The sequence below is a fragment of the Alligator sinensis genome, unplaced genomic scaffold, assembly GCF_000455745.1.
Source record: "Alligator sinensis unplaced genomic scaffold, ASM45574v1 scaffold203_1, whole genome shotgun sequence".
In the NCBI taxonomy this organism is placed as follows: Eukaryota; Metazoa; Chordata; order Crocodylia; family Alligatoridae; genus Alligator; species Alligator sinensis.
Window position 1 is genome coordinate 2,210,359 of NW_005841949.1, and position 26,327 is coordinate 2,236,685.

At 46.5% G+C, this 26,327-nt stretch overlaps 1 protein-coding gene across 2 annotated transcripts in view; it reads left to right on the forward strand.

The window, feature by feature from the left end:
• LOC102367760 (purine nucleoside phosphorylase-like) overlaps positions 1–26,060 on the forward strand; it is a 32,380-nt gene extending 6,320 nt beyond the window's left edge. The window contains exons 2-7 of one of the 2 annotated variants that reach the window (XM_025199798.1): positions 1,892–2,061; positions 2,892–2,995; positions 16,885–17,060; positions 20,017–20,172; positions 23,752–23,942; positions 25,777–26,060. In XM_025199798.1, coding sequence (XP_025055583.1) covers positions 1,892–2,061; positions 2,892–2,995; positions 16,885–17,060; positions 20,017–20,172; positions 23,752–23,942; positions 25,777–25,994 — 1,015 coding nt within the window. In that variant the 3' untranslated portion in view covers positions 25,995–26,060. Of the gene's footprint in view, positions 1–1,891; positions 2,062–2,891; positions 2,996–16,884; positions 17,061–20,016; positions 20,173–22,814; positions 22,839–23,751; positions 23,943–25,776 lie in introns of those variants that run through there. The other variant, XR_003093212.1, reaches the window with a different exon arrangement.
• The last annotated feature ends 267 nt before the right edge of the window (positions 26,061–26,327 follow it).

The window sequence follows — 26,327 nt, forward strand, 5'->3', positions numbered from 1 at the left end:
TAAAAATATATGGTCAGTTTATACAAATATCCAGCATCAATCATCAAAACCTAACCCCACAAAAAGTTAAATACCTAAAAGTGTGTTCCAAAATTTCCTCTGAAAAATTAAAACAAAGGGAGGAATTATAGTGCGCAGGTTTATTATTACCCTGAAATAAAATAGTTTTCTGATAGCATACTGTTAGGTTAACAATCATTTGGATTATTAAAAAATATTAGCTTTATAGCTGAATACAAGGCATAACCTGTGGCCTAACAATGCAGCTGACCACAAGGCAGAATGATAGCTAAGCCTTTGCTTGTGTCAAGTAATCATTTTAACTGTATTAAGCATTTTCTGAGTTAAAAAGTGGATCTATGTCTGTGTGCTAAAAAATCAGCTACAGCAAGAAATAAGATGAGACAGGGAAGCCATTGTTCTGGGTGCAGTGGTTGTGTCCTTGAGAAGTATCTACTACTATATAAGATTTTGCTAACTTATTATAAAGTTACTGTTACTTAACTTTTAGCTTTTGAAAAAGTGCTAGTTCAGCTTAATAAAAATATGCTGTTACAAAGATTTATAAAACACCGCCCAAATATTGCTTTTTTGTTAACTCTATAAGTCTTGCCTTATTATAATAAGTATAAAAGATCGCCTCACCCTTTAGGGGGGGGCCATTTTGCCTTTTGCTTACATTATGGTCTTTGCTCGAGCAAATAAACAGCTGTCTGTCTTTACCCGTGTTGTCTGTCTATCAAATTACAGCTAGACAACGAACCTTAGGGAGATTTCTCCCACCACAGTTTCTACCAAGAGAATCACTGGTATCCCAGTTGAAACTAGAAGCATACAAGCATTCGTTCCATTTCTTCCAGGTTAAACATGCCCTCTCCAGGAGAAAGGTCTTCCAGGTTGACACCTATGATTTCCCTTGTGAGAGAAACTCTTACAAGAATGAACGACTGTACATTCCCCTAGGGTGCTTTTTGCTTTTGCTTTTTGAAATAAGTAACTGAGAAGGATGAAGCTACATAATGCACATATATATCATGGGGTTAGCTGGCATTATAGTAGTAACCACAGGGAGAAATAAGATCTTTTGCTGACAGTTCAAGGTCTGGAAGCCAGGAGTCCTGTGTTCTAGTTTTAGTTTGGCTCTTGGTTTATGCTAGCTTAAGTCTTTCACAGAGGGCTAAATTGTGGGTATACATTACTGTCCCCACAACACAAGATAGGAGTGAGAAGGTCTTGCACAATCATCCCAGCTTCTGAAGACATTGTGCATAAGGTAGCCATAATGAGTCTAATTTTCAAAAGGGCCAGGCACCCACAAATTTGGTTGGAGTCATCAACTGAGAGCACTCAACAGCTATGAAGATCAGACACATCTTTAAAAGCCCTTCAGACACACCCAAGCATAGACAAAGGGCATCATCCATACCCTTTAATAGGAGGATGTCTATAGACAAAGTCTCTTATCCACAGTTTTTAACATAATACATTAGGCATTAACATGCAACTGAACACCATTTGGAATTTCTCAGACTGATATATTTACACATCAAGAGCAACTCAAAAGCCCAAAGCACTTTGCAAACATGAATGAATTAAGCCTCACAACACCTCTGTGATACAGATATCATTATGTCCTTTTTCCATATGGTGAAACTGGTACTTAGAAGTCAAGTGATTTGCTCAAGGCCACTGAGCAAGGCAGGGGCAGAGCCAGAAATAGAACAGAGGTATGGAATGGTAGCTGAAGGGAGGCAACTAATAGGAACAGAACTCTAGTGTTGTTCTGGTCCTGACTGAAGACTAATTTTCTTTTGCAAGCCCTGAGGGAGTGTACAGGCTGAAGCTTATTCCAGTTGTTGGGCTGATAAACTGTCATTGACTTCTTCTGCAGAAATCAGTATGAGCTATATAAGGAAACAGCTGATTGGCTACTAGCTCATACTACTCAGCGTCCAAAGATCGGCATCATCTGTGGTTCAGGACTGGGAGCTCTGGCGGACACTCTACATAACAAGACTGTCTTTCCATATGAGGACATCCCTTACTTCCCACAGAGCACAGGTTAGCATTACCCAACTGCTTATTGGTAGTAACTCAGTTATATCCATCAACAGCATGCATCAAAGCATAAAATCATCTCTGTGTACTAGTCTCTACATCAAACAAGATGTCATCACGTGTATATCACCTCCTTGTTCTTCTCTTGACTTGGCATCCTGTCCTAAACTATCCATCAACAATGAAAGACATCCTCAAGTCCACGTTCTACCTACAGTTTGTATACCATTAACATAGACCTTAACCCTGTGTCATCAGTACCAAAAGCTAAATCATATGTCAACAATTGTGTCCACCCCCTTAAGCAAATTATATTCATAAACGAAAAGAAAGGCCTTACTGGTTGACTCAGAAAATTGGGAATATAAGAGCATTTCATCAGTTCAAATTTAGTCTTGGTTTTAGTCACCAAAAGTTTTTACCATGTTGCTAATTCTTTGTTGTTTTGTGAGAAAACATTTCTTCTCAGCCTAGTTGCTATTGGGCGAGTGTCAGCAGCACAAAAACTATTGTAATTTGCATTGGCTGGCTGTCTTATTGGCTATGAGGCCAAAGGGTGAATGACCCATGAAGACAGAATTTGCTGTTGTTACTTTAAGGTCAGAAGTTAACACCCTGAAGAAGATTCCAGTGGCTACGCACATAGATGGAAGGGAGAGAGCATGGGGGAAAACAGGACATTTATTTAAGGTCCCTGAATATAAATGCACAAATCTAACTATAGGCCCCCATCTTTTCACTGCAAGGTTCTGCTGTACTGTATAATCACCAGCCATCGTAACTTTCTGAAACCAAGAATCTTGATGCAAGTAACGCTTTGTTAATTGTTTCAGTACCGGGACACGCTGGCAGACTGGTGTTTGGGGACCTGAGTGGAAAGCCATGTGTATGCATGCAAGGACGTTTCCACGTTTATGAAGGATATGCCATCAGCATGGTGTGTATTCAATAGGCACAGCATTCTGCTGGGAAGGGGAGGCAGGAAATTTCCACAGAGGTGGTTGATTTCTTGAGCCTATAAGGCAGAATTCTGTTACCCTTTATGTGCACCAATGCCAATTTCCTAGCTGCAGAAGTGGTGTTTTTGGCACTTATGCAGTTTCTGATTCTGTTACCTCTGCAGTGTGGATACATAAACATGCACAGAGCTACTAGTCTATGTGCTGACCAGGCAGGTACACTGCTGCATATGTAGGTCACAAAATTCTGCATGGGCAAAGCTCATGACCCAGGGTTAGATGGCAGAAGGTGTTTTTAGCCCCAGTAGCTGACTTGTTAGGCTGTTCACTCAGGAAGTTGGTTCTAGTCTCTTTCACCCAGTGGCAGAGCTGGGTCTTAGGGGTGGGTGATGTGGGCAACCTCCCAGGGCACCATGGTCAGGGGGTGCCAAAACACACACACACACACACACACACAGAGCCAGGCAGGGTGGTGGGAGCAGCTCTGGCAGCTAGATGCAGGTAAGCCTATGGCAGGTGGTTGGAGGGCCAGGACTTGGGGACTGTACAGGATGTTGTGGAGAGGGAAGGGGTTGGGCTTGTGTGTGTGTTTGTGCGGCAGGGGTGTATAGAGGGGATAGTTGTATAGAAGTGCCTGCTGGTGCTGCGGGAAGATGTCCAGGCACTGGGACTGCAGGTGCAACAGGGCAAGGGGGTGGGGGGAGGCACCTGCCCCTCCAGTGAGAAAAGGGGACAGTATGGGCGACTGGAGCTGCCTTAGGGGGCCACGTGCCCCCCCGTCCCCCCCAGCAACCAGTCAGCAACCAGGGGGGTGAACTCACTGACCGGGGGTGGGGCCCACAACTGATCACAAGACAGCCAAAAGCTGCAGCCAATCTCTGTGGCCACTTCCGGAAGTGGCTGCGGTCACTTCTGGGAGAGCCACAGCGCTCCCCTCCCTGGCCAGTGCTTGCAGGGAGGGCACTGACGCTCCCACCCGTCCCCCCGCCCAGCGCCTAAGCAGTGAGTGTGGCCGGTCAGGGGGTGCACCGGCGATCTCAGGGGGTGCACCCCCTACACATTGCCACTGGGGGGGCAGGGAGGCCTTTTAGGGGCAGCAGGGAGCTGTGTGGCTGGACCATTGGTAGGAGCAGGGTGGCTGGGAGATGCTGCCTTGGAGGCGGGGGAGGCATGGCCAGGCTACCTGGCACTGCGCAGGAGCCCCCAGCCCAGGGCACTGGCGGTGTTGGGGGGGCTGTAGCTTGGAGTGAAGAGCACCAAGGGGGCGGGTGACTATGGGTCAGGAGTGAGGGGACTGGTGGGGACAAGGGCTGCGGGTTGGGAGTGAGGAGCACCAGCATGGCCCAGGGGGGTGGGGGACTATGGGTTAGGAGTAAGGGGCACTGACAGGGCCAAGGAGCTATGGGTCAGGAGTGAGGGGCAACAGCATGGCCTGGGGGCAGGTCAGGGGGACTGTGGGTTGGGATGAGCGGCACTAGCAGGGCCAGGGGGCTGAGAGTCAGGAGTGAGGGGCACTGGCAGGGCTCAGGGAGGCTGTGGCTTGGGAGTGAGAGGCAACAGCATTTGGGCAGGGGCAGCGCACCAGCATATCAGAGTTGCACACCACCACAAAGCACTAGGGCTGGGTGAAGCTTCGGTCCCTGATTTGATTCGGTGAACATTCGGCTCAATTTGGTGACCAAATCTCTAAATCCAAATCGAATCAGAGGACCCTTTAATCTTTTTTTAATCGAATTGGAACCCTCCAAATCGATTCAGAGAGATTCAGAAAGATTCAGAGATTCAGACATAGACACAATTTTAAGTGTTTTTTCTACATACCTCTAGGTAGCAGGTGGCTCGTGAATGCTGCGATGTTGGGGCACATGGGGTGTCCCACAGAAGCACGGGGGGCTCCCCAGTGCACTCGGCAGCAGACCCAGAAGTGGACCAGAAGCACTTCCAGTTCACTTCTGGGTCCACTGGAGAGCGTGCAGGAGGGACCCCCACACCCTCCCAGCTCAGCGACTGGTGCCTTCTGGGCCAGGGGGGCACCCAGGGTCCCCCCATGTCTGATTTCCGAGCCAGGGGGGTACGGGGGGGCCCCTGCATACTCCCCAGTGGACCCAGAAGTGGACCAGAAGTACTTCCAGTCCACTTCTGGGTTTGCCGCCAAGCACGCGGGGGTCCCCGTGCTCCTGTGGGACGCCCCATCTCCCCCAGCATCGCAGCATTCACGAGCAGTGCCTAGTACCTCGAGGTATGTAGAAAAAACATTTAAAACTACGTCTATGTCTGAATCACTGATTCTCCAAATTAGCATCCAATCTTCAGATTTGGCCGAATTGAATCGGGGACAGTGACCCAAATCAACTAATCGAATCACTGTCCCCAATTCAGGCCAAATCTGAATTGAATAGGGCCCATTTTGCACACCCCTACAAAGCACCACGGGGAACAACTACAGCTGGACCTCCATCCTGGTGAGTGAAGGGGACAGGGGGAGCTCTGATTCTGCATGATAAAACACCCAAAATCAAACACCAGAATATATAGGTATTTAGAATGTATTGTATTTATAATGACTGAGGCACTGGTAGGCTTCCAAATTGCTTTATATATCAATAAAACATTGTGTTAAATTGATACCTACATGTATAGTGGTGTTTCATTTAAATGGCAGAAAAATATGGAATTGTTGTTGTTAATTAGAGAATTTGGGGGTGGGGGTTTAACAGAGAATTTGCAGTTTTTAAATAGAGAGAACCAGGATCCCTGGCGATCATGCAGGGCCAGGTAGAAGAAAACATGTTAAGGGGTGTGTGACTCAGTAATATGCAAGTTGTTCTAGAAGGGAGCAGGTGCTAGGTTCGAGTCTGGACTTGCTCACAGTGGGACAGAAACTTTTCTGTTATTCTCCATTCATTTTATGCAATGAATATTAAATACAAAGTGGGGAGACATAGTTTGAAAAGGAAGGTTAGAGACTGCCTAGCCTAGCCTGTGACTTAGAGAGATACAATTCCAAACTTTAGAGTAAAGCCTAAAACCTGGGTCTCATGCTTCCTGTGCAAGTGCCCAAACCACTCAACTGTCATAGCTAAAGCACAGGAAGGTTCTCCCTCCACTTCTCCCCACTCCCCTCCCAGCCCCATGCCCATGGACTCATGCTCAGGTACACACAGGCTAGGGACAGAAGTTACACATAAACTGGTTTAAGTGATCAGAAACTGGTTTAAACCTGTAATAGAAACTCAGTGCACACAAACCAGTTTCAAAATGGCCAAAACTGGTTTAAGATAAACCTGGTTGAATGGAGTATCAGACTTAACTGATTTGGGTCAAACCAGTTTATGAAACTTCTGTCCCAGATCCCGTCCTGGTTCAAGTTAAATCAGAGTCCCCCAGCATCCCAGCATGCTTTGCAGCCCTGGGCTGGACTATGCTGTCTGCTCCAGAAAGCAGGGATGGCCTTGCCCATCTGCTCCCTAGCTAGAGCAGTGAGGGTTGGCTGACAAGGTGGGGATGCGGAGGCGGGCAAGCCAAGCTGGGGATGCAGCCCAGTCTATAGGGGGGACTGCCCGCCCCCCCACCACCAGGCAAATGCTGGCTGGTGTCTGGGGTCAGGGAGGGGAGTTAAACACCCCTTCCCCCACCCTCAAACTTACTTCTAGCTGCAACTGTGGACTACAAATCCCAAAGCCATCTGGAAGCAGGAAGAGGAAGAGGGAGAGGAAGAGGAAGTGATGAGCAACCCTGCAGAGTGCTGGTGCTGTAATTTTGGACTGCAAATCCCAGAGACCTTGAGGGCAGCAGGAAGAAGACGCGAACACGCAACCTGTGCTGGCCATGTGCCAGAGAGGCGTGCTCTAGCACCCCATGGCTTCTGACCTAAGCCACTGCAGGCATGTGGTTGCATTTCCTGAATCAAAGGTAAATGTCATTTCTGTTTGAATTTTAAAAGGTGCAGCTTGGACTAACCTGCAAAGGCTGAATTGTTTCAGCCTCAGGCTTTTTGACTGTCTGTACTTAGCCACATACATAGTACAGCTTGCTACACATTCTCAGTAGATGTGTGGATATGTATTCACCCATAGTGCATGGGTAATAGAACCACAAATTATTTATTTGTGCCAAAAATGCTACTTACATGGCTAGAAAACTGCCCTTGGGGTGTGTAATGGGTAATGGAATTCTGCCATGCTGTCTAGCTGCAGGATATGAAATGTTTGCAAGGAGCAAATTTTGTTTAAGATTTTAGATGTCTCAATGACAGGCACTGGAGTCTTTAAACTAAAGACTGGGGACTTCCGATTTTGCTTTTGCCATGTCGATCGGCAAGGGGTATGTAAGGTACCAAAGGTTGAGAACCACTGCTATAGATGGCTTATAGTCAGTGTGATTTAAAACAAGAAACTTCATTGTAAATTGTCTGTTTGAATCTTATTTTGCATTTATACAATTTAGTAATTTATACATATAATTTATCCTGTATCTGAATGTAAACAGTCATGTGGCTTAACATACATTTATTCAGATTCTTTACTTCTTATATGTTTATTACGTTAGAAAATGATAAATGACACATTTCTTATTTACTGCATGATTACTTTTTATGCATGATTTGGGTCTATCTGCATTTGGATGGAAAGTAAGATCTAATTAAAACTGCACATTTTTAAATTATTTGTTTTTCATTACTTAAATACAGCTACTTTTAATATAATGGATGCATAAGAAAAATAATTTGATCAAAATGGTTTTTGCATTTAAAATTAGCTGATTTATTAAACAAAGGTAGAATTATCTGTAGTCAGTGAATTGAATAGTTTCTGATCACCATATCCTTCAAGATTTCAAAGCTAGTAGGTCTCATCTCCTCATAATTAGTTTTTATTTGTAGATTACAAGAGGAAAACAAACTTTCCTGCTTTTTCACCTCCCAACTGGTTTCTCAACTTTGAATTAATTAGTTACTGAATAGAACTATTTTAATAAATGGAAATGAATAAATATTCTCTTTACACCCACAGATAATTTTACTGCAATTAACAGCTGGTTTATGATTTCAACAAATGGGGGTTCCAAGCGCTTAGCTAGTGATTTCCATCAGTACAGTGTTTTCACTTTTTTAAAAGCTTTGGTAGCAAGCATTTAAAATGTATCTTAATTTAAAATAATTCAGATCCCAATTGAAAGATCCCAATATCAGATGGAGGCATCCTGCACCTGAGCTCAGGGTTTTGGCAGTGTTCAGTGGTGAGGTTCTTTACCCACTACCTTACACCATGCCTCACAGTGCTGCAGCTGAGTGCCTGAGAGCTTCACCCATGCTGTGCCTTGGACAGATTGTAGAGAGAAGCCACAGCAGTAGCCAGGTCCTAGTACTGGCCTGCCTCAGAACCAAGCTGGGTCATTCTTGCCTGCCGCCAGAAAGCATTGCAGACTACTGTAATAGACAATAATGAACAGACGTCTCAACATACATTGTCATAATTTACAACCTAATTTTAAGTATATTAATTTCTAAAAGAAAAATATATTAAATTTAAGTAAATCTTATTTTTAATTTTCCATTTAAGTCAGTTTTTATCCATACCAGCATCATAGGTCCTCACAATTTACTCACAAATAAAAGGGATTCTTTAGCTCAAGGACCAGAAGCAAAGGGATCTGTGTTCCAGCTCCCATCACCAGTAGGCAGCCTACATAGAGTGAACCTTAAAGACAACAATGAGGTTTTATGTAGGGGTGTGCGAAGCTTTGGTCCACGATTCGATTCAGAGAAAATTCAGCCTGATTTGGAGGCCAAATCACCAAATCCTAATCGAATCGGGAGAAGAAGAAAAAACTCCTAATCGATTCGGAAAAGATTCAGAGATTCAGAAGACAGTCTTTCAGGAAAACAGAAACTGAGAAGAGGGAGGGGGAGCAGGGAGGGGAAGACTGACATCTCTAGCTGGCCAGTGACTGTGATCTTTCCCTGAGTCCCCTTCCAATCACAGTGCTCGGGGGGAGGGACATAGAAACAGCATATAAGCCTCCGTCTGCAGACTTTCTGTGCCTTTTGTGAGCTGTTTCTGCCTGAGCAACAGTGTCTGAAGGGTATTGGACTGGCTTGGCTTCCTACCTAGTCAGTTTCCTGCTATTTTCAGTTCTTGGAAAGGATTGGATACTAGAATCCCTCTACTTATCTCTATCCAATCCATTTCTTTCCATTTATATTTGTTCTTGGGGGCAGTTTTTAACACTTTTTAAAAAGAAATCTGTGTTTTCCCTGGCAGCGTGATCCATCGCTGTGCAGGGAAGCATATACATCACACACACTCACACACATACATCATAGAAGAAGAAGTCAGATATTATCAAATAGAACACAACACAGAAGAAGTCAGGCAGTCATAGAAGAAGAGATTCTATATAGTTATTATTAGTTATAGTTACATACAGACTAAAGACAACACAGAAGAAGTAAGATAGAGATTCAAATTATTAAACACAACACAGAAGTCAGACAGTCACAGAAGAAGAAGAGATATTAGTTACACACACAACAGTAAACACAACACAGAAGTCAGACACAGTCATACATCAGAGAAGAAGACGACATATATTATTAATTAGTTACGCACACAGACACATTTTCCAGCACAGAAAAGATTAATATGAAGTGTGCTGGAAAGGCAGGTACCAGGTCTTCTGGCAGGGGAAGGAAAGGGGCTAGAGGGGGTAGGGGAGAGCTAGAGCTGCAAGTTCCATCTCCCACCCCCACAAACATAAACACATGCTCTTTCCTGGCAGTCATGCGTTTTCTGCTGCCAATGGCAGCAAAGAATTGGGAGCAGTATCTGTCCCTGCACCTGCACCACTCCCCTAACACCAGAAATAGGCACCAGCAGCAGGACAGTCTCCTCCACCCCAATTTTATCTCCCAGCATGAGCCTCCCATTGCCAGAGGAGGAGCTCCATCTAAAACCAGGGGACCTGAGCACCCTAGCTAAAGAAATTCTGGGGACCAAGGGGGAATCTGAGTTTGTGCTCCACATCCCTCGAAGTTCCCCTAGACCCAGGTCTGCTTCTCAGGAAGGCATCTCAGAGGAGGTTGTGGAGGCAGGTGGCTGAGCTGAGTCAGTTTCTCCTGTTGTTGTGCCTCTGCCTGCTGAGGAGGGGAATAAGGCAGGATCCCCACCCTCAACCCAGAAGGGGTGTGGGAGTAGTGTAACATGGAATCATTTTGAGGTGGCAGATGATCCCAAGTATGCTATATGCTAAGGGTGTGCAAAGCGGCTCCTATTCGATTTGGATTCAAATTCAGCCCAAATCAGGGACAGTGATTTGATTCATTGATTAGGATCACTGTCTCTAATTCGATTCAGCCAAATCCAAATCTGAAGATTCGATGCTGATTAGGAGAATCAGCGATTCTGACACATACACATCTTTAAATGTTTTTTCTACATACCTCGAGGTATCAGCACGGCTTGTGAATGCTGCCATGCTGGGGCGCATGGAGCATCCCACAGGAGTGCTCGGGGGCCCTCCACGTGCTCAGCGGTGAACCCAGAAGTGGACCACAAGTACTGCTGGTCCACTTCCAGGTCTGCCAGGGAGCTCGCAGGGGTATTCCCCCCCCACACACCCGCACTGTGCCTCCCCAGTGGACCTGGAAATGGATCAGAAATGCTTCTGGTCCACTTACGAGTTTGCTGCCAAGCACGCCAAGCACGCTGGGAAGCTCCTCACGCTTCTGTGGGACACTCCATGCACCCCAGCATCACAGTTTTGACAAGCTGCCTGCTACCTAGAGGTATGTAGAAAATACATTTAAAGCTGTGTCTATGTCTGAATTGCTGCATCTTTCCACATCTCTCGCAGGGTTCTGATTCAATTTGGATTTGGAGATTCGGCCACTGAACTGGGCCAAATCTCCACCAAACTGAATCAGGGACTGAAGCTTTTTACAGCCCTACTATATGCCAGCACTGCTAAAGGCAGATCAGCTGAGGCAAGGAGGTAAAACACTTCACCACCAGGGCAATGCTGCTGCATCTCAGGAGGCAGCACCCCCTTGCCCTCCTTCCTTGTCAGCCTGGCACCAGTGGGAGTGAGCCCAAAAGGAAGTCCCCCGCTCGCTCCAAAGCCCCCGTCTCCACAAAGCAGAAGCAGAAAGCTGCAGACAAAGGGGGTGCATTGCAAGGGCAAGCGAGATCACCCAGAGCATTGGGAAGATGCTTGCTCTGGATGGCCAGCCCTTCTCCTTAGTTGAGCAGCCAGGGTTCAGGCAGCTCATGGCACTCGTGGCCCCATCCTACCAAGTGTCTGCACAAACCATCTTTAGCAGAACGGTGGTGCCCTCCCTGTATGAGGCATGCAGGGAGTACTTGAGGGAGGAGCTGTGCAAGGCAGGGCCACAGGTACCCTTGCACTTCACCTCCAACATCTGGGGCAGCTGGGGTGGAGATCATGCCTACCTCTCCCTCACAGGGCACTGATGCGAACAGTCAGGCAGTTGGTGGGCTCTCCTTCAAGCCGGCGTGATAGATGTGTGCCACATGGCAAAGGCCATGGTGGCCATGAACCACATGGTGCAGGGGTGGCTCGTTGCACAGGGAGAGCTCACCCGTGAGTTCATGGTCACCATAGTGGGGCCAATATGGTCAAGGCCGTCCATGATGCATAACTTTGTTAGCATCCACTGTTTGGCACACAAGCTGCATCTTATAGTCAGGAATGCAGGAAGGCCTTGGAGGGGGATAGGGCTGCCGGTGATCGTGCCATCACTACCACCCAGCTCAGAATTCAGGAAGATGGTAGGCTACTTCCACCACAGCACAAAGGGGGCCAAGATACTGCAGGAGAAACAGGCAGAGCTGAGCATCCCACAGCACAAAATCATGCAGGATGTGGAGACTCGGTGGAATTCCACATACCTGATGTTAGCAGTCCTTAAGCCCTTCCTCAAGGCCGCTGAAACCCTCAGTGCTGGCAATGCCCTCCTTAGCCAAGTGATCCCCGTAGCGAGGGAACTTCAGAACCAAATGGAGAAGTTCCAGGGGATCAATGTTCCTGGCTGGGGCAAACTGCTGTCACCAGGTATACAGCACTGGTGAGGCAGCTGAAGGAGGGCATCAGGAAATGGCTGGATCTGTTGTGATCTAGTACACTTCACATACTAGCAGACATGTGCAACCTGAGAGTGATGGAGAGCATGTGCACTGGCAGCACCAAAATCCTCTATCACTGGATGGAGGTGCTGGTCAACAGAGTCAGGGAGAAAAGGGCAAGGTGTGAGGGGATATGGAAGAGAAGGATTCACTTTCCTGTGCCAGCACTCCCAGCACCAGCCAGTGTCCTCCATGCCAGCCACTGCCAATGTGAACCAAAAGCATAGCTTCAATGTTGGGGTCCAGATACACCAGACCCCAGCCTTGGGCAGGTAGCGCCAAGGCTTCGGTGGCTACCTATCTCGCTGAGGACATGGAGCCGCTGCGATGTGACCCCTTGGCCTATTGGGCAACCCACAACCAGATGTGGCAGGGTCTGTCCACAGTTGCCCACAAACACCTGTCCTGTCCACCGACCAGTGTTCCAAGTGAGAGGGTGTTCAACATTGCTGGGGATGTTGTGACACCCCACCGCACCTCCTTGGATCCTGGTTTGCTGGAGCAGCTAGTGTTCTTCAAGGTGAACCTCCCACTGCTAGGGCTCCCCAAGCTCCAGCTGCAGACAGAGTGAGTGCCACCCTCCTCACTCCGTCTGCACCTATTTCCATTTTATTTGTTTAAACCAGTTAATGCCCCGCTCTCAGAGCAGAGAGGGAACTCACTGCATCACCAGCCAGCAGGGGAAGAACGTGTCCCTGCTAAGCTTCTGTGCCAGGATGAACTTGGAGGTATAGGCTAGGGCTATGGGGAAGGAGGCCCCATGTCCTGGGCATGACCACTAAAACTGCTCTCTGCCAGGGTCAGGAAGTCCTGGTGGAACTGCTGGCAGCCCCAGGAATGTCTTGTCTTTGATGGGCCTAAGGCTTGTTGGTTGCAGTGCAGTTGTGAGGCTCCAGGTGAGCTCAGCTTAGCTGCCTGGGATGCCAGCTTTTGGGTTGAAAACCCCTTTATCAGGCTGAGGAAGCACCTGCAGTTGGTGTGTGTGCTGTTTCTGGATGGAAGCAACAGTAAAGAAGCCAGTGGCTGGCATGCAATGCAGGCAAGAAAGCCAGTCAGTGAAAATGGAAATGGAGGCATCAGGGTGTGAGTGAGACAGGCTGGGGTACAGGGGAAGGGGTATGTAGTAGGTAAAAGTGGACAGGTACCTGGGAGTCAGATATCCAGCAGATTGTAGTGTGTCATAAATCCAATGTCTATATTGAGTCCATGAATTTCTGTACTTACTACCTAGGAGGCTGATGAAGTGAAGTTCATAGGCCTGGCTGTGAAAAGTGGTTTATAAATTCAAACAAGCACTGAACCTCGCTAACCTCATCACCAGAAGCCAACTTCCTACAGCTCAAAAACCTACCAACAATCCCCAGTACCCCCACAAACTGCACACCAGAATGTATCAAAGACAAGAATACCCAACCACCTGTGGGGTCACATTTCTCCCCAAAAAACACTCTGTCTCCAGTCTCTCAGGCCTGATCCTGAAAGGGAATTTACAAATCACTTTTCACAGCTGGGCCTATGAAATTTATGGACTCAATATAGACATTGGATTTATGACACACTACAACCTGCTGGACATCTGACTCCCCAGGTACCTCTACACTTTTACCTGCGCTGCTACATTCCCCCCTCCCCACCCCTGCCAGCCTATTCCTCACCCCCTGGCGCCTCCATTTCCATTTTCACTGACTGGCTTTCTTTCCTGCATTGCATGCCAGCCTCTGGCTTCTTTATTTATTCCTTCCATCCAGGAGAGCACATACACACCAACGGCAGGTGCTTCCTGAGCCTGATAAAGGGTTTTTCAACCTGAAAGCTGTGCGGGCTGGCTCCCGCTCCCATCCTCGCCATGTGTGAGCCGGGCCCGTCTTTGCGCACGCGGACTGTGGCCAGCAGCCCGGGCACACGGGGTCGAAGAAAACCGCGGGGCGGTAAGGCACGCGCGAGCTAGAATCAGTTACGGAGGCGTAATGGTTGATTGAAAAGATTATTTACTTACACCCAAGGTGGTCGCAGTGTAGGCTGGACAGCTTTCCAGGTGCAGCTCCGCTTGAATCCTCGTTGGAGGACTCTGACAAACTCGGTTCTTTGACCCTGGAGTGGTTTAGGCTCCGCGGGTTCGGCAATTCTTTCCTCACGGAGTGACTTAATCTCTGTGGGTTCTGTTCGGTTCCCAGGTCCCCCGGAGCTGTTAAGACTCCGTGGGTTCGAAAATTGAGTATATAGGATAGGGATACGTCTAGGATTGCGCTCGGTGACGGGGAGAGGCTAGAAGCTAAATAGACCTCCGTTGCCTGCTTAAGAAAGGTGCGTTGGGTCCGCAAGGGTCCACATCGCTTGGAGATCTTCACACAGCGAGAAGTCTCCTCCTCCTGGCGAGTTCTGTATCTCTCCAGGTTTCCTCTCTCTCTGACTTGGGCAGAAACTACCCAAGCCTTTTGTACGGCTAGCAAGCCAATAGCTAGCCACCACGTATGCCTACATTTAGAACCCAACAAAAAACCACAACTTTGGGTTGTGACAAAAGCTTGCTAAGATATATTTCTCTAACTATTCAGTTGGTCTTCTAAAAGATACCAGATTAGATTGACCCAAAGGACCTTGTCTGCCAGTGCCATGTCCTTAGACCAACACCTCTAGTACCTGACCGGAAGGATGCAGGGCTCTGGGCACATCTAACCCCCAGAGCTGGGGCTGGCAGGGAGCATTGTCTGGAAGCTGCTGGAGAAGAAGCTTCTGCAGGAAAGGAAAAAAAGGCTCTAGTCTGTGACAGTTTGGCTGCCTGAGATGCTGTTGGTGCTACTGTGCTAGTGCTCACTAAGTTATTATTACCTGTTGTCATTTAAAGTGGTGGGCCAAGCTGAGGCTGTAGGGGAGGAGGAGGCCGCATTGGGGCACACTACCGTGTCATGTAGAGGCCCCAGTGCCAGTGAGGGCGCGCCTTAACACACACACAGTGTCATCCATGTCACAAGTTTTGCTTGTCAGCAGCCTGAGGTGCAGTTTCCCAGAAACCCCTGCAGCTATCTTCTTGAAAGCTGGCAGGCTCCATGGCCTCAGCAGGGCCTAGCATGCCTGCAGTTTTCATCCTGCTGCGCCTTAACACACACACAGTGTCACCCATGTCATGAGTGTTGCTTGTCAGCAGCCTGAGGTGCAGTTTCCCAGGAACCCCTGTACCTATCTTCTTGAAACTTGGCAGGCCTCCTGCCCTCAGAAGGGGTACCATCCCTGCTGTTTTCATCCAAATCTGCCTTGACACACACATAACACTAGTTTAGCTTTCAGAAGTTTGAGGTTCAGTTTTCCAGAAACCCCTACATCGATCTCCTTGAAATTTGACAGGCTTCATGCCCCCAGAAGGGGCTAGCAGTCCTGCAATTTTTATCCAAGTCCGCCAAAAAATGACAAAGTTATAGGTATTTCAGTGATTCCCCATTATAGTCTATGGCCGAATCTCCAAATCTCTCTGAATCGGCGCCGATTCGGGACAGTGATCCAAATCTCCAATTCGATCACTGCCCTCTGGATTGGCTGAATCCAAGTCCAAATTGAATACTTCCCTATTTGCACAGGCCTAGTTTTATGTGTTTGTGGATCTGTTACAACGGTTAACCTCATGAGCTGTCTGGTACCGATCTACATATCCAATATGGAATGTGATATCATATTAAAATAGCAAGGTGTGAAAATTGGGCCCTGTATCAGAAAAGTGATAAAACTACATTGATATGGACATGTAGTAGCAAGAGGGCAGTTACTTTCAGAACAGTGATTAGGCAAAGAACATTATCAGTTCTAGAGTTATTCTTGTTCAGTGTTCTCATAACCAATAAACCCAGTTTACAAGACAAAAGATTATTTGCCTGCAAATGCCATCCTTGAGCTGAAACTTCAGCTGGGTTTTCTCTGTCGCCTACATCTTCACCTATAACAATGATTTTGCAGACAGAATTTAGCTGACACTTGTAACATGCTAAGCCAAACAGAATCCAGTTCACTTTTCTCATTGTAGGGCTGCCTTTTGAGATTCTCATTGTAGGGCTGCCTTTGAAGTGTAAATAGGATGAAGAGCTGGTCACAGACCAAGCAGCTGTAACTCAGAGACTCAGACCTTTTGATTAAGGGGCACTTTTTGTCTGGTCAATTTAAAGATACATGTGGGAAACCAGAGAGCTGAATCAGGGAAGATGACATAAAGGTTTTAAGCAGCATAGACTAAATGAAGTGGAGCACCATGAAAAAGATAATTTGCTTTCTTAAATCAGAGGGAGGTAAGGAAGCATTTTCCTGAAAGCCCATACCACTGTCTCCCCAGCCCAGCCCAGCCCACAATCTGCAGATTCCTTTGTCCCGTTGTCTTTTTCCATTCCCAATGCAACTCTGGCATGTAATTTTTATGCTGCTAATGTTGGTGATTAGCGACTGTTACTTTGTGAACTGCTAGTAAATTTAATTTTCAATTGACCAGCTAATCAGTAGTAGCATCACCTCCTTTTTCTGTTTTCATCACTGCTCAATAACTCTCTGTGAAGGAAACGGAAAGAGGCAGGCACAGAAAGAAACTAAATCAGTTTACCTATTAATCCAAACCAGAACTTCTGAGCAGAAAACAGTATATTATGTGCCTGAATGTGCATAGTGTGCCTGGAACCATTGGGCAGGTCTCCAAGCTAAGAAGCCTGAAACTTATCATGCAGATATCTTGTTATTTGGTGATTTTGTAGGTAACCTTTCCCATCCGGGTGTTTTTCCTCCTTGGGGTAGAGATCTTAATCGTCACAAATGCAGCTGGGGGACTTAACCAACATTTCCAAGTTGGGGACATCATGTTCATTAGAGATCATATCAACATGCTGGGCTTTGCAGGACAGAACCCACTGCGTGGGCCAAATGACGAGAGGTAAGCAAGCAAAATTTGAGAACTGAGGCTCGTGTACAGATGCATCAACAGAGAAACAAACAAGAGAAACAACATTTCTACTACATTTACTGAAAGATTAATAACACTGGATATAAATTAGCAGTGCAGACAGGTTCTTTGCAACTTTCCCACACAATTTTACCAACACCCATCACTCCACTCCTGGCCTGTTGTACTTCCTTCCAGGGACAGATCCATGGAGAGTACCGTGGTGCAGTTGCATCCCCCTGTCACAGGGCACTAAGGTGCCTGCTCCTGCCTAGAGAGAGGGCCCTAGCAGTCAGGCAGAAACCTCACAGGTGCAGGTTACTGTGGCACCAGGCTAATGAGGAAATTAGCCTGCACCTGTACCTGGTCAGCTGACCAGAAGAAGGCAGGGCCCTGGGCGCTCATAAACCCCAGGGCTGAGACTAGAGAGTTAGTTTTCTGGCAGCAGCCAAGAGAGAAGGAGCTTTCATAGAGGATGATAACTAGAGTTGCTTGACTGCCTGTCAGGATTAAGGGGCTATAGGAGCTCATAGGTACTGGGGGAGGCCCAGTAAATTGAGAGAGAAGTTTGCCTTCTAATAGGGGATAGAGTGTGGACCCTTTGTTATGGTTGTGTTGTGCTTTCTTGTTATTTAAACTGGTGGGCTGGGATGAGGCTACTGGGGAGGAGGAGGCTTCATTGGGGCACAGTACAGTGTGGAGACCCCAGCACCAGAGAGGGTGTAGTGGTAGGGGTGAGCAGACACCACTGCCAGAAAGTGTAGTTACTGAAGCCAAGACTAAGCTGAGGCTTCAACACAAGAAGACAAAGTCTATATAACATCTGCGAGGCATGGGGTGTGATAAAAGGGTGGTTTTGGAGTCGCACATCAAGCCCATAAAGCTTGGGGGGGGGGGGAGTATCATAAGGTACCTCCTGAGTGTGGGACCCAATTAAGGGGTCTAACAACCCACAGGGTTTAGAGGAGTCTGCCAGGACTGTGACCGAGCCACAACTCAAGGGTAGCCTCTTAATTCATCATTTATATCAGCAAGACATAGCAGATGAGATTAGTAGGCACCCATAGGGCAGAGTGGACATGGTCACGGTGCCCTAGGGATGTCCCGGACATCCTAGGGGTGGCCATATAGTGACACCCCCTTTGCTTCCTTCTGCTCCCAAACTTTAAAACCAACTGCCTGGGAAGGGCAGTGGTACTCCTATTCAGGCAGCACTGAGTCAATTGACTTCATGGTTTATTAAAATCTACCTTATTCCTGCTAATTTCACTCCACAGATATCAACAGCCGTCTCTCCTTTTTAATGGTCTTGTTGTTCCACTATTCAAACTAGCCTCTCTTCTGCCATGTTACTGTCTATTAGACATTCCTGGTAATGTCTCTGTTCTACTTCAGTCCTACAGTCTGTTTTCAGGTTGGACTAAAAACCTTAACTTGGGTATGGTGATACTAATTTGGGTGCAGACATGCCTGCCAATGAAGTATTGGAGGCACTGCCAAGATGTCCAAGACCACTAGATATTTTTTTTTTTTTTATGAATCTGAATAAGAGATGTACATTTAACTATAATGACTAGAGGACTAATGATACAGTATCTCTTGAGTCTTTTGGCTATTTTTGCCTAGCTTGTTGTATTTTAATTGAATATATAATCTAGCAAATTAGTGCACATTCCAATAGTTATATTTGGTTTTGCCTTGATTTTAAACTAAATATATACTGCAAGGCCCCTAGCATAGCAGTGAAACTTCTATTTATCTTTCTGCAGTTAAAAAGAAAGTGTTACATGTGGTGATGCAGTGCACCATCTGCACCCTTTTCAAAATCCTAGATCCATTCATGCTTCCTGCTGTTCCAGTCTTTGAATTCATATTTGGGTTCAGTCAATGGATTTCAGTTCTAACCTGCAGTAGCCCCCTTCCTTGCCCTTAGGCCACCCCAATACACTTCAGTCCACACATAGGATCCTTTCCTACTCCAGCCAAATAGAGAGACTGCTAACTGTGTCTGACAAAATATTTACCAAATGTATGCCCACAAGAGAGAAGCTAGAGCAGCAACTTCACTTGCTGTGCCATCTACTTTTCCTTCCCTGGACACCTTCCCTTATTGTTGCTTACTTGCTGCAAGCCTTTGGGGAATTTCCACACACACACACTGAGATGGTTTTACTGTTGAAAAAACAGGGACACCAGTCCTCATAGTGGCGGGACCAGCCACACAGGAAGTGTGACTGAGCTTGTTCCACTAATAGTGATACTAAAGCTGCTGCACTCTGTGATTGTCTTTGCCACCTCTGCCAGGTGCCTTCAATTAACTGATGTAATTAATTGCAATGTTTTCCATGCTGCTGCCTGCATTTATTAATGATTATTTCTGATTTGATGCAAGCTGCAGCTTGTGTAACAGTTGGCATCACTGGGGAAGTGGGGCTCTTCAGTGAGTTTCATACCAGCCCTTTTATCAACCTTTCCATCCTTCTGCATGATAGGGGTGATCCATGAAAACAGTTTTGTTATTCGTTAACAGTACTTAACATCTTACACCTGCCAAGCTCTGTGCAAACATGAACAAAAGAGGAAACCCTGCAATAGGTGGATTATTGCTGTCTTTCACACTGTTACAAATAGAGAAAAGAGGGAGAGAAGTATGTGATGGAGGCTATGCAATAATTCAGCAGCAGAACTAGGGTCTCAGCTCAAAAGTTCCTTGATGCCCAGCCTTGTATCCAGACCATTAAATCAAGCTCTTTCCTACTACTGTCCTCCTAACTATAGGAAAAATATCCACTCAGAATATTTTATGATGATGGCGATCTTGGTTAATGTAGCAGGAACTGAATGGTGGCCTTTGGGGATTTAGCAAGAAGTGCTATAGATTGATCTGAAGAATCTAAGCTCCTTAGTTGGGCTGTAGCTGACTTATACCCTTGTGGATGTCATACAGAGAGGAACCTGTAAAACATTTCCATCGGTGGAATGCAATTACAAACAAGATGGCTAACAAATTCCAATATCACTGCTCAGTGCAAGAAACTTGGGGGAGAAATATCTGCAGCTGTCTCAAAATATCTCTGGAGGCTTACCTTGCAGCACAGCTGAGGTGAGGATGCCGTTGTTTCATCTGACAGGGTCTGAAAAAGGAGAGAAGGGGCTAGATCTTTGTTAAAAGAGGGATCCTAGTTAACTTGCAGACAGACAGCTCCCTAAAGAACACTTAGTTATTTGTGGTACAGCAGATGGTCAGCAATACCCCATCACAGATCTTGAATTTTCATTGAAAATCCACAGTAGTCTTACACATACTGGAGGAGTAAGTAGGTAACACCAAGGAAGTCGGAGGAGAAGGCTGCAGTAGTTGAACAGAAATATGATCTGCGCTTTTTGTCTGAGGCTTTTCATTGTGGAAATAGACAAATGATCCAGATTTTGATGGTGCAGAATTAAAATTAGCAGGATTTATTGACTGTCAATAGCATGCTGTAGTGGCAAAGAAGAAAATAGTCCAACCGCACAGAACTGGGACAGGGAAAGAACAATGCCAAGGGTAATTCATTTGCATTTAAACACATTTGTTGCATTTTGACAAATGTTCTAGCACAGTGGTTCCCAAACTGTGAACTGCAACCCCAAATGGGGTCGCAACATCAGAGGATGGGGTTGCAGGGGGGCTGTGGGTTCGAAGTGAGGAGCCATGCTGAAGAAATGGGGCCATAAATGGGGTCATGCTGAAGAAAAGGTTGGGAAGCACTGTTCTAGAGTCACTGTTGGGTTAGTACCTGAATCTTGCTAGAGGGCAGTCTTTGCAGGAATGGCAGCTGGATTCTGCAAGCCTCTTTCTAAAAAAAGCAAGGCTTCGTTAGGGTCACTGTGTCCTGCATGCCTGCTGATTGAAGTCAGATCCTTGCTGATCTCATGCCAGGCCTGACACTGACTTCAGAAGAAACCTGAAAGGTTTTAATATTGCTCCCAGAAAAAAGGACTTAATCTTTTCTGTAGTCCAAATGGCAAGAGAAGGACAATGCCCATCTAAAGCTGAACATCTTATGGTATTGGTAATAATTAAAAGAAAGACCAATCAAATGCAAGGAAGCCATGTGGAAAAAATGTTGACAGCTCTCTGGCTTCAGATAATCCTTGAGGAAAGGGAGATAAAAAGCCAGCTGAACAATAACTTTGTTTGGACAGAATTCAAAGGTAGAGTAATTGTCTCATTGCTTGTCAAGAGAAGCTCTCTTGCGAAGTGTGCAGCATCCTGGGAGATCAGACTCTCTTGTATCACTGACCAGAGGTAATTCAGGACAAGCAAAACAAGAGAGAGGTTTTTATCAATCCATTTTCAAAGTGTTGCAGTGCCTTAGCTGAACTAAAAGCCAGTGCATCTTAGCCTAGAGTGAATTTATCCAGAGCACACAAGAATGGGGGAAAGAGAGTGATGTTAAGAGGGTATATGTGCAAGAATCTGAGGATTGAATTTAACACATTAGGATATGGACAGCTGGCCATATTCCATGAACTTAAGAAAACAGTTTGCTTTTTTGATCATGCTTATTCTCTCTGATTGCATGTGTGAAGGATTGGGGGGTTTTTATTTTCATTTTACTTAAACATTTAGAAACCCTATTCGGGCTCAGGGCCTTATGCTGGGACAGTACTAATATAAAATTGAACAGCTAATCAAACTTTGAAGGCAGTTGAAGCCATAGTCCAGGTGAACTGAGGGCTTGAACAGTTTCCATTAAACCACATTGAGGATGGCTTGAAATTTGTGTTGCTGGTTTTCCAGTGTCTCTAAATTAGGTCCTTTTACCTCTTCTGTTCTCTGAGTCATTGACAAAGCATTTGTTGTCTTGAGCAGGAGCAGTCTTCTTTGTAGAAGAGCAAATGAGAAGGGTGGAGCCTGTTTGTAAGAGAGAGGGAGGAGTCAACTCCTCCACCCTGAAGTTAGGTTACCTGAAATGGGAGTCCTAATATGTGCTCCACAGTCACCCTCTGCTGTGACTAGTGTCATGACCCAAAGGCATGATTTTGTGTGTGCTTCGGCACCTGAATTATCCCCGCCAAGTTGCAGCTTCATTGCACGGGAGAGTTTCCCGTTGCAGAGAAAAACCCCAGTGCAGGGACGAGTTTCCCGCCTTTTCTGCAGCTTCTTTTGTAGAGTGCATTGCTCATGTTGCAAGAGGAATGCACGGTGCAAAAGGGTTCCTGCCACTGGTATGCAGATTTGTTCCCCGTTATTGGCTAATTCTAAATTATCCCCACGTGGCGGCTAGCGCTTGGCCTGTTAGCCGTATAAGAGGCTTGGGCAGTTTCCGCCCAAGCCGAAGAGGACTCCACATCCATCTCGTGGGGACTCTGGATACATGGCAGGGTAATAGAAACCCTGTGTGAGATTCAGAGGAGCTTGGCGACCTGATCCACCGCCCACCTCTTTCTGTCTTCGAGCGCGACTTTTATAAGACGTATCTACGATTCTAATTTTGGTGGCTCGTTCACCCAGAGCATCCGGAGCTCTGTACCGTGGAGCCTAGCAACCTCCACGAGACCGTCTGTGTTGTCTGTCTGTAACCGCAACTCAAGCAAGTTTTCCAGCCTACACCACTGCCATCTCGGTGTAAGTAAACAATCTTTAAACTACCGCTAAGCGTTTGTGCCTAATTCCAGCTCGACGGCCTTCCCTCTCCGACCTGGTGTGCCCGGGCCGCTGGCCACAGCCCGCGTGCAGCATGGAAAAGGGCTCGGATCGCTCCCGGCCTGCACAACTAGGAGGTGAGAACACAACTTAAATACGAGAGTGAGTTCTCTTATTACAGTATCATGTGGTGCCAGAACTCCAAACTATAAACAGCTGCTCCACAGCTGGAAACATGTCCCCACTAGTGAGATCCATCAGCATGCAGAACATGCCTCACAAAGAAAGGATTACTGAAGATATCTAAAACTAGATTGAAGTATGCATTGCAGGAGTAAACCCTAATATCAATCAGTTTTAGTGGAGTTACTCCAATTCTTTACTGCTGTTTTAAAGCATGTGGGTGCAAGTTACTTTCCACTCTAGGGTTTCTGGCCAATTGCCATTTCAGCCCTCAGGTCTGCAAAATATGAGTAGCCTTGGAACAAAGCCTGTCCTGATAGTTGCATGATCCAGAGTCAGAAAGGTATAGTTATACAGAACTCTGCTGGATGCTCCCCAACACTGTTCCTTGGAATAGCCTTAGGGAGCAGCAAATCTCACAGAAAGCCCTATCCATAACCCACATGCACTAGAAAGAAAGGAACAGCAATTAGGTAATGAGGTATACATTCAAAAAAAGAATGGCAGTCAGCATGTTATTGGGGAAATGAGGATAAGCTGTCAGTTCTTCCGCAAGGGTGGAGGCCCCCAAAATATTAAGGCATTTGTGTTGTAGGAACAACATATCTGTCTTTACTGTAACAGTAACCCTTTTGGCTAGTAGGGAGGGCTGGGGGGGTTCAAGAGGGCAGGATTGAATGCAGTGATGGCTGAGTCACCCAGTCATGCTGACAGTTATAAAGGAGACTGCCGTAATGATAGTCTATCCTTGATGTTTGCTGGGGGGGGGTTTGGAATGTGAGCCCTGCTGAACTCCTGAGTTATGGAGGTAGCAGCAGAAAGGTTGATATCCAATGTCAGTTGGTAGAGCTCTTCTTTTCCTTGCAGGTTTGGGGTGAGGTTTCCCTGTATGTCGGATGCCTACGACAGAGACCTGTTTGGCCTAGCTAAGGAGAGTGCACAGGAGTTGGGCTACCTGGAATTCATCCAGGAGGGTGTGTACTGCATGTTGGCAGGTCCCTCCTATGAGACCATTGCTGAAAGTCGCATGCTCCAGGTCCTGGGAGCGGATGCAGTAGGTGAGATGTATGGGCTGGGTTTGTGGGGTAATTCGGAAAAGGCTGGATGTACAGAGGAGCTATAAATAGACTGTCCTCATTCTGCTCCTAACACTGGATATTCCCACACTTATCCCAACTGTGGACTCTGCCTTTACTTTTAAATTAAAAATTAAACTCCGTTCTAGTTTGACTGTTCCTAGGATTTCTTCTGCATTGTCCCAGTATCTGTTCCAGTCCCTAGGTCCCTCTGACTTACAGAAACTTACAGCCCTATATAGTCCTGATTTTGGTGACAACAGGACCCACTAAGTCCAGCTGCTAGTGTGACTCAGCAGAACAGTTTTGTATCTTTAGACAACCAGCATCCATTCAGGAGCCTAACTCCAAAATGCTTCCTTTCCTAAACATAAAGAGTATTACAAAATCTAATGGGCCAGATTCATCCCTGGACTCACCCAGGAATGGGTTATGTGCAATAAGCAATGAAGTGTGTTACCTCACTTCTTAAAATGTTTGGGGTCAAAAGTTTTTTTGGTGTGTTGTATTTTTTGTTTTTGTATTTTGTTTTTTTTTTGTTTTTTACTTTCCCTTTTTATAGAGCTTTTCATCTGAGGGCACTGACAGATGTGCAGCCCCCTGCCATAACTCATGGTGCTTCAAAAAAAAGCACTATGAGTTACAGCATCCCTCTTTCCCCCTCACCCACCCCAACCCAATAGACATTCACTATTAGGTTGTGGAGGAGAGGATCAAGCTCCTTTTTTTGTGGGGGGGAGCTGATCCAGCAGGCAGGCTACCTGTCTACAGCCTCTCTTCCCTAGCCCTCCCCCTTCCCCTGCACCAGCTCCAGTGCCGTCTGTAGGATGGGAGAGAGAAAAGGCAGGGGAAGGAGCTCCCATCTGGGATTTGCCCAGCCCTCACCGCAAGTGGGAAGGTTGGAGCCCCCACCTCAAGGGGGGCCTCCAATCCACCTGCCCTACCCCTCTTCCTTCCAGCGCAGGCTGGGCAAACCCCAGACCACAGGTTGCTCCTCTGCTTTCTCCCCCTCCCAGCCATATAGACTGCTTTGTGGGCGGGGTTGGGCTGGATCGGCCCAGCCCTACTCGCATGCAGGGACAAACAGAAGTTAATGAAGGTGTTCCACTTTAGAGCATCTTCATATAAACCCTCTTTAAATGAGGGTTAATTTGTCTTGCAGCTGAGCACTTCTGTAGGGCACAGCTATAGAGCACTTTCATGGTGCCCATAACATGACAAACTGTTACAGGTAGCAATTGATGAGCCCTTCTAGCCTCTTGCAAGGAAGATGATTGTTATGATTCATACAGATCCTTACAGCTCAGTATTTGGTTACAGTGAAGCTTTTAAGCAGCTCAGAAAGGTCTGCACATGAATGATCTTCAGGATGCTTTGTGTCAGTCTAAGAAGTATTTCTGTGATGTAGTGAAAGAAATTAAGATATCCCTGCAACCTTTTCTCCTAAAGCCATGTCTCCTGGTAATATTCTTTAACCCAGAAAGATGGGGGCTGAGCAATACAAGACTTCAGTACTTTTAGGATGGCTGTGCAGAAGGTGACAGGTGGCTCTATCTTGGGGAGGGAGGCAGCTCCAGAATCAAATGTAGGCCACTTATTGACTAGTGAGGAGTGGTAACCATAGTGCTGCTCAGATGCCTTTGCCACAAGAAGAGAAGGTGCAGCAAAAGAAGGAGGCACACTGTTTAAAAGCACTCGCCTTACAATAGAAGACATTGAAAAGGCTGAGGGCTTTCAGTCTCAAGGATTTCCTTCTTGATGTGAATTATTTGTCTGACCCTAAGGCATGCTGAGCTTCCTCTGTCTCCTGCTATAGGTATGAGCACTGTTCCAGAGGTGATCACAGCCAGGCATTGTGGCCTCCGAGTCTTTGGGATCTCCCTGATCACCAACAAGGTAGTGATGAACTATGACAGTCAAGAGAGAGCCAACCATGAGGAAGTGCTGCATACTTCTAGGATCCGTGCTGCGGCCTTGCAGAAACTGGTTACATGTTTTGTTGGCAAGACCGGCAACAACCCAGTTACTCCATGATTTCCAGCCTCAAAGCCACCAACACCACTACTCTCTAGATATAACATACCAATTCATACCTCCCTCACTGCAAAGTTTAATGAGTATCCAAGTGTGTTGGAGGAGAGTAGTTTGGCAGGATTCCCCTTCTGCCATCTTGCTCTCTTAGTCTTTGACATGTGCTTCATCTGAGCAGGAGCACAGACATTTCTCTGACATTATCCCATTTCCTCAGAAAGAGCAGAACCACTCTGCTCTGTTCAGGAAAGACAGATGCAGCATGCTAACACCCACCAAATGAAAGATGGGTAGATAAACTCCAGCAGGGACCAGATCCCAAATGCCTGTCCTGAG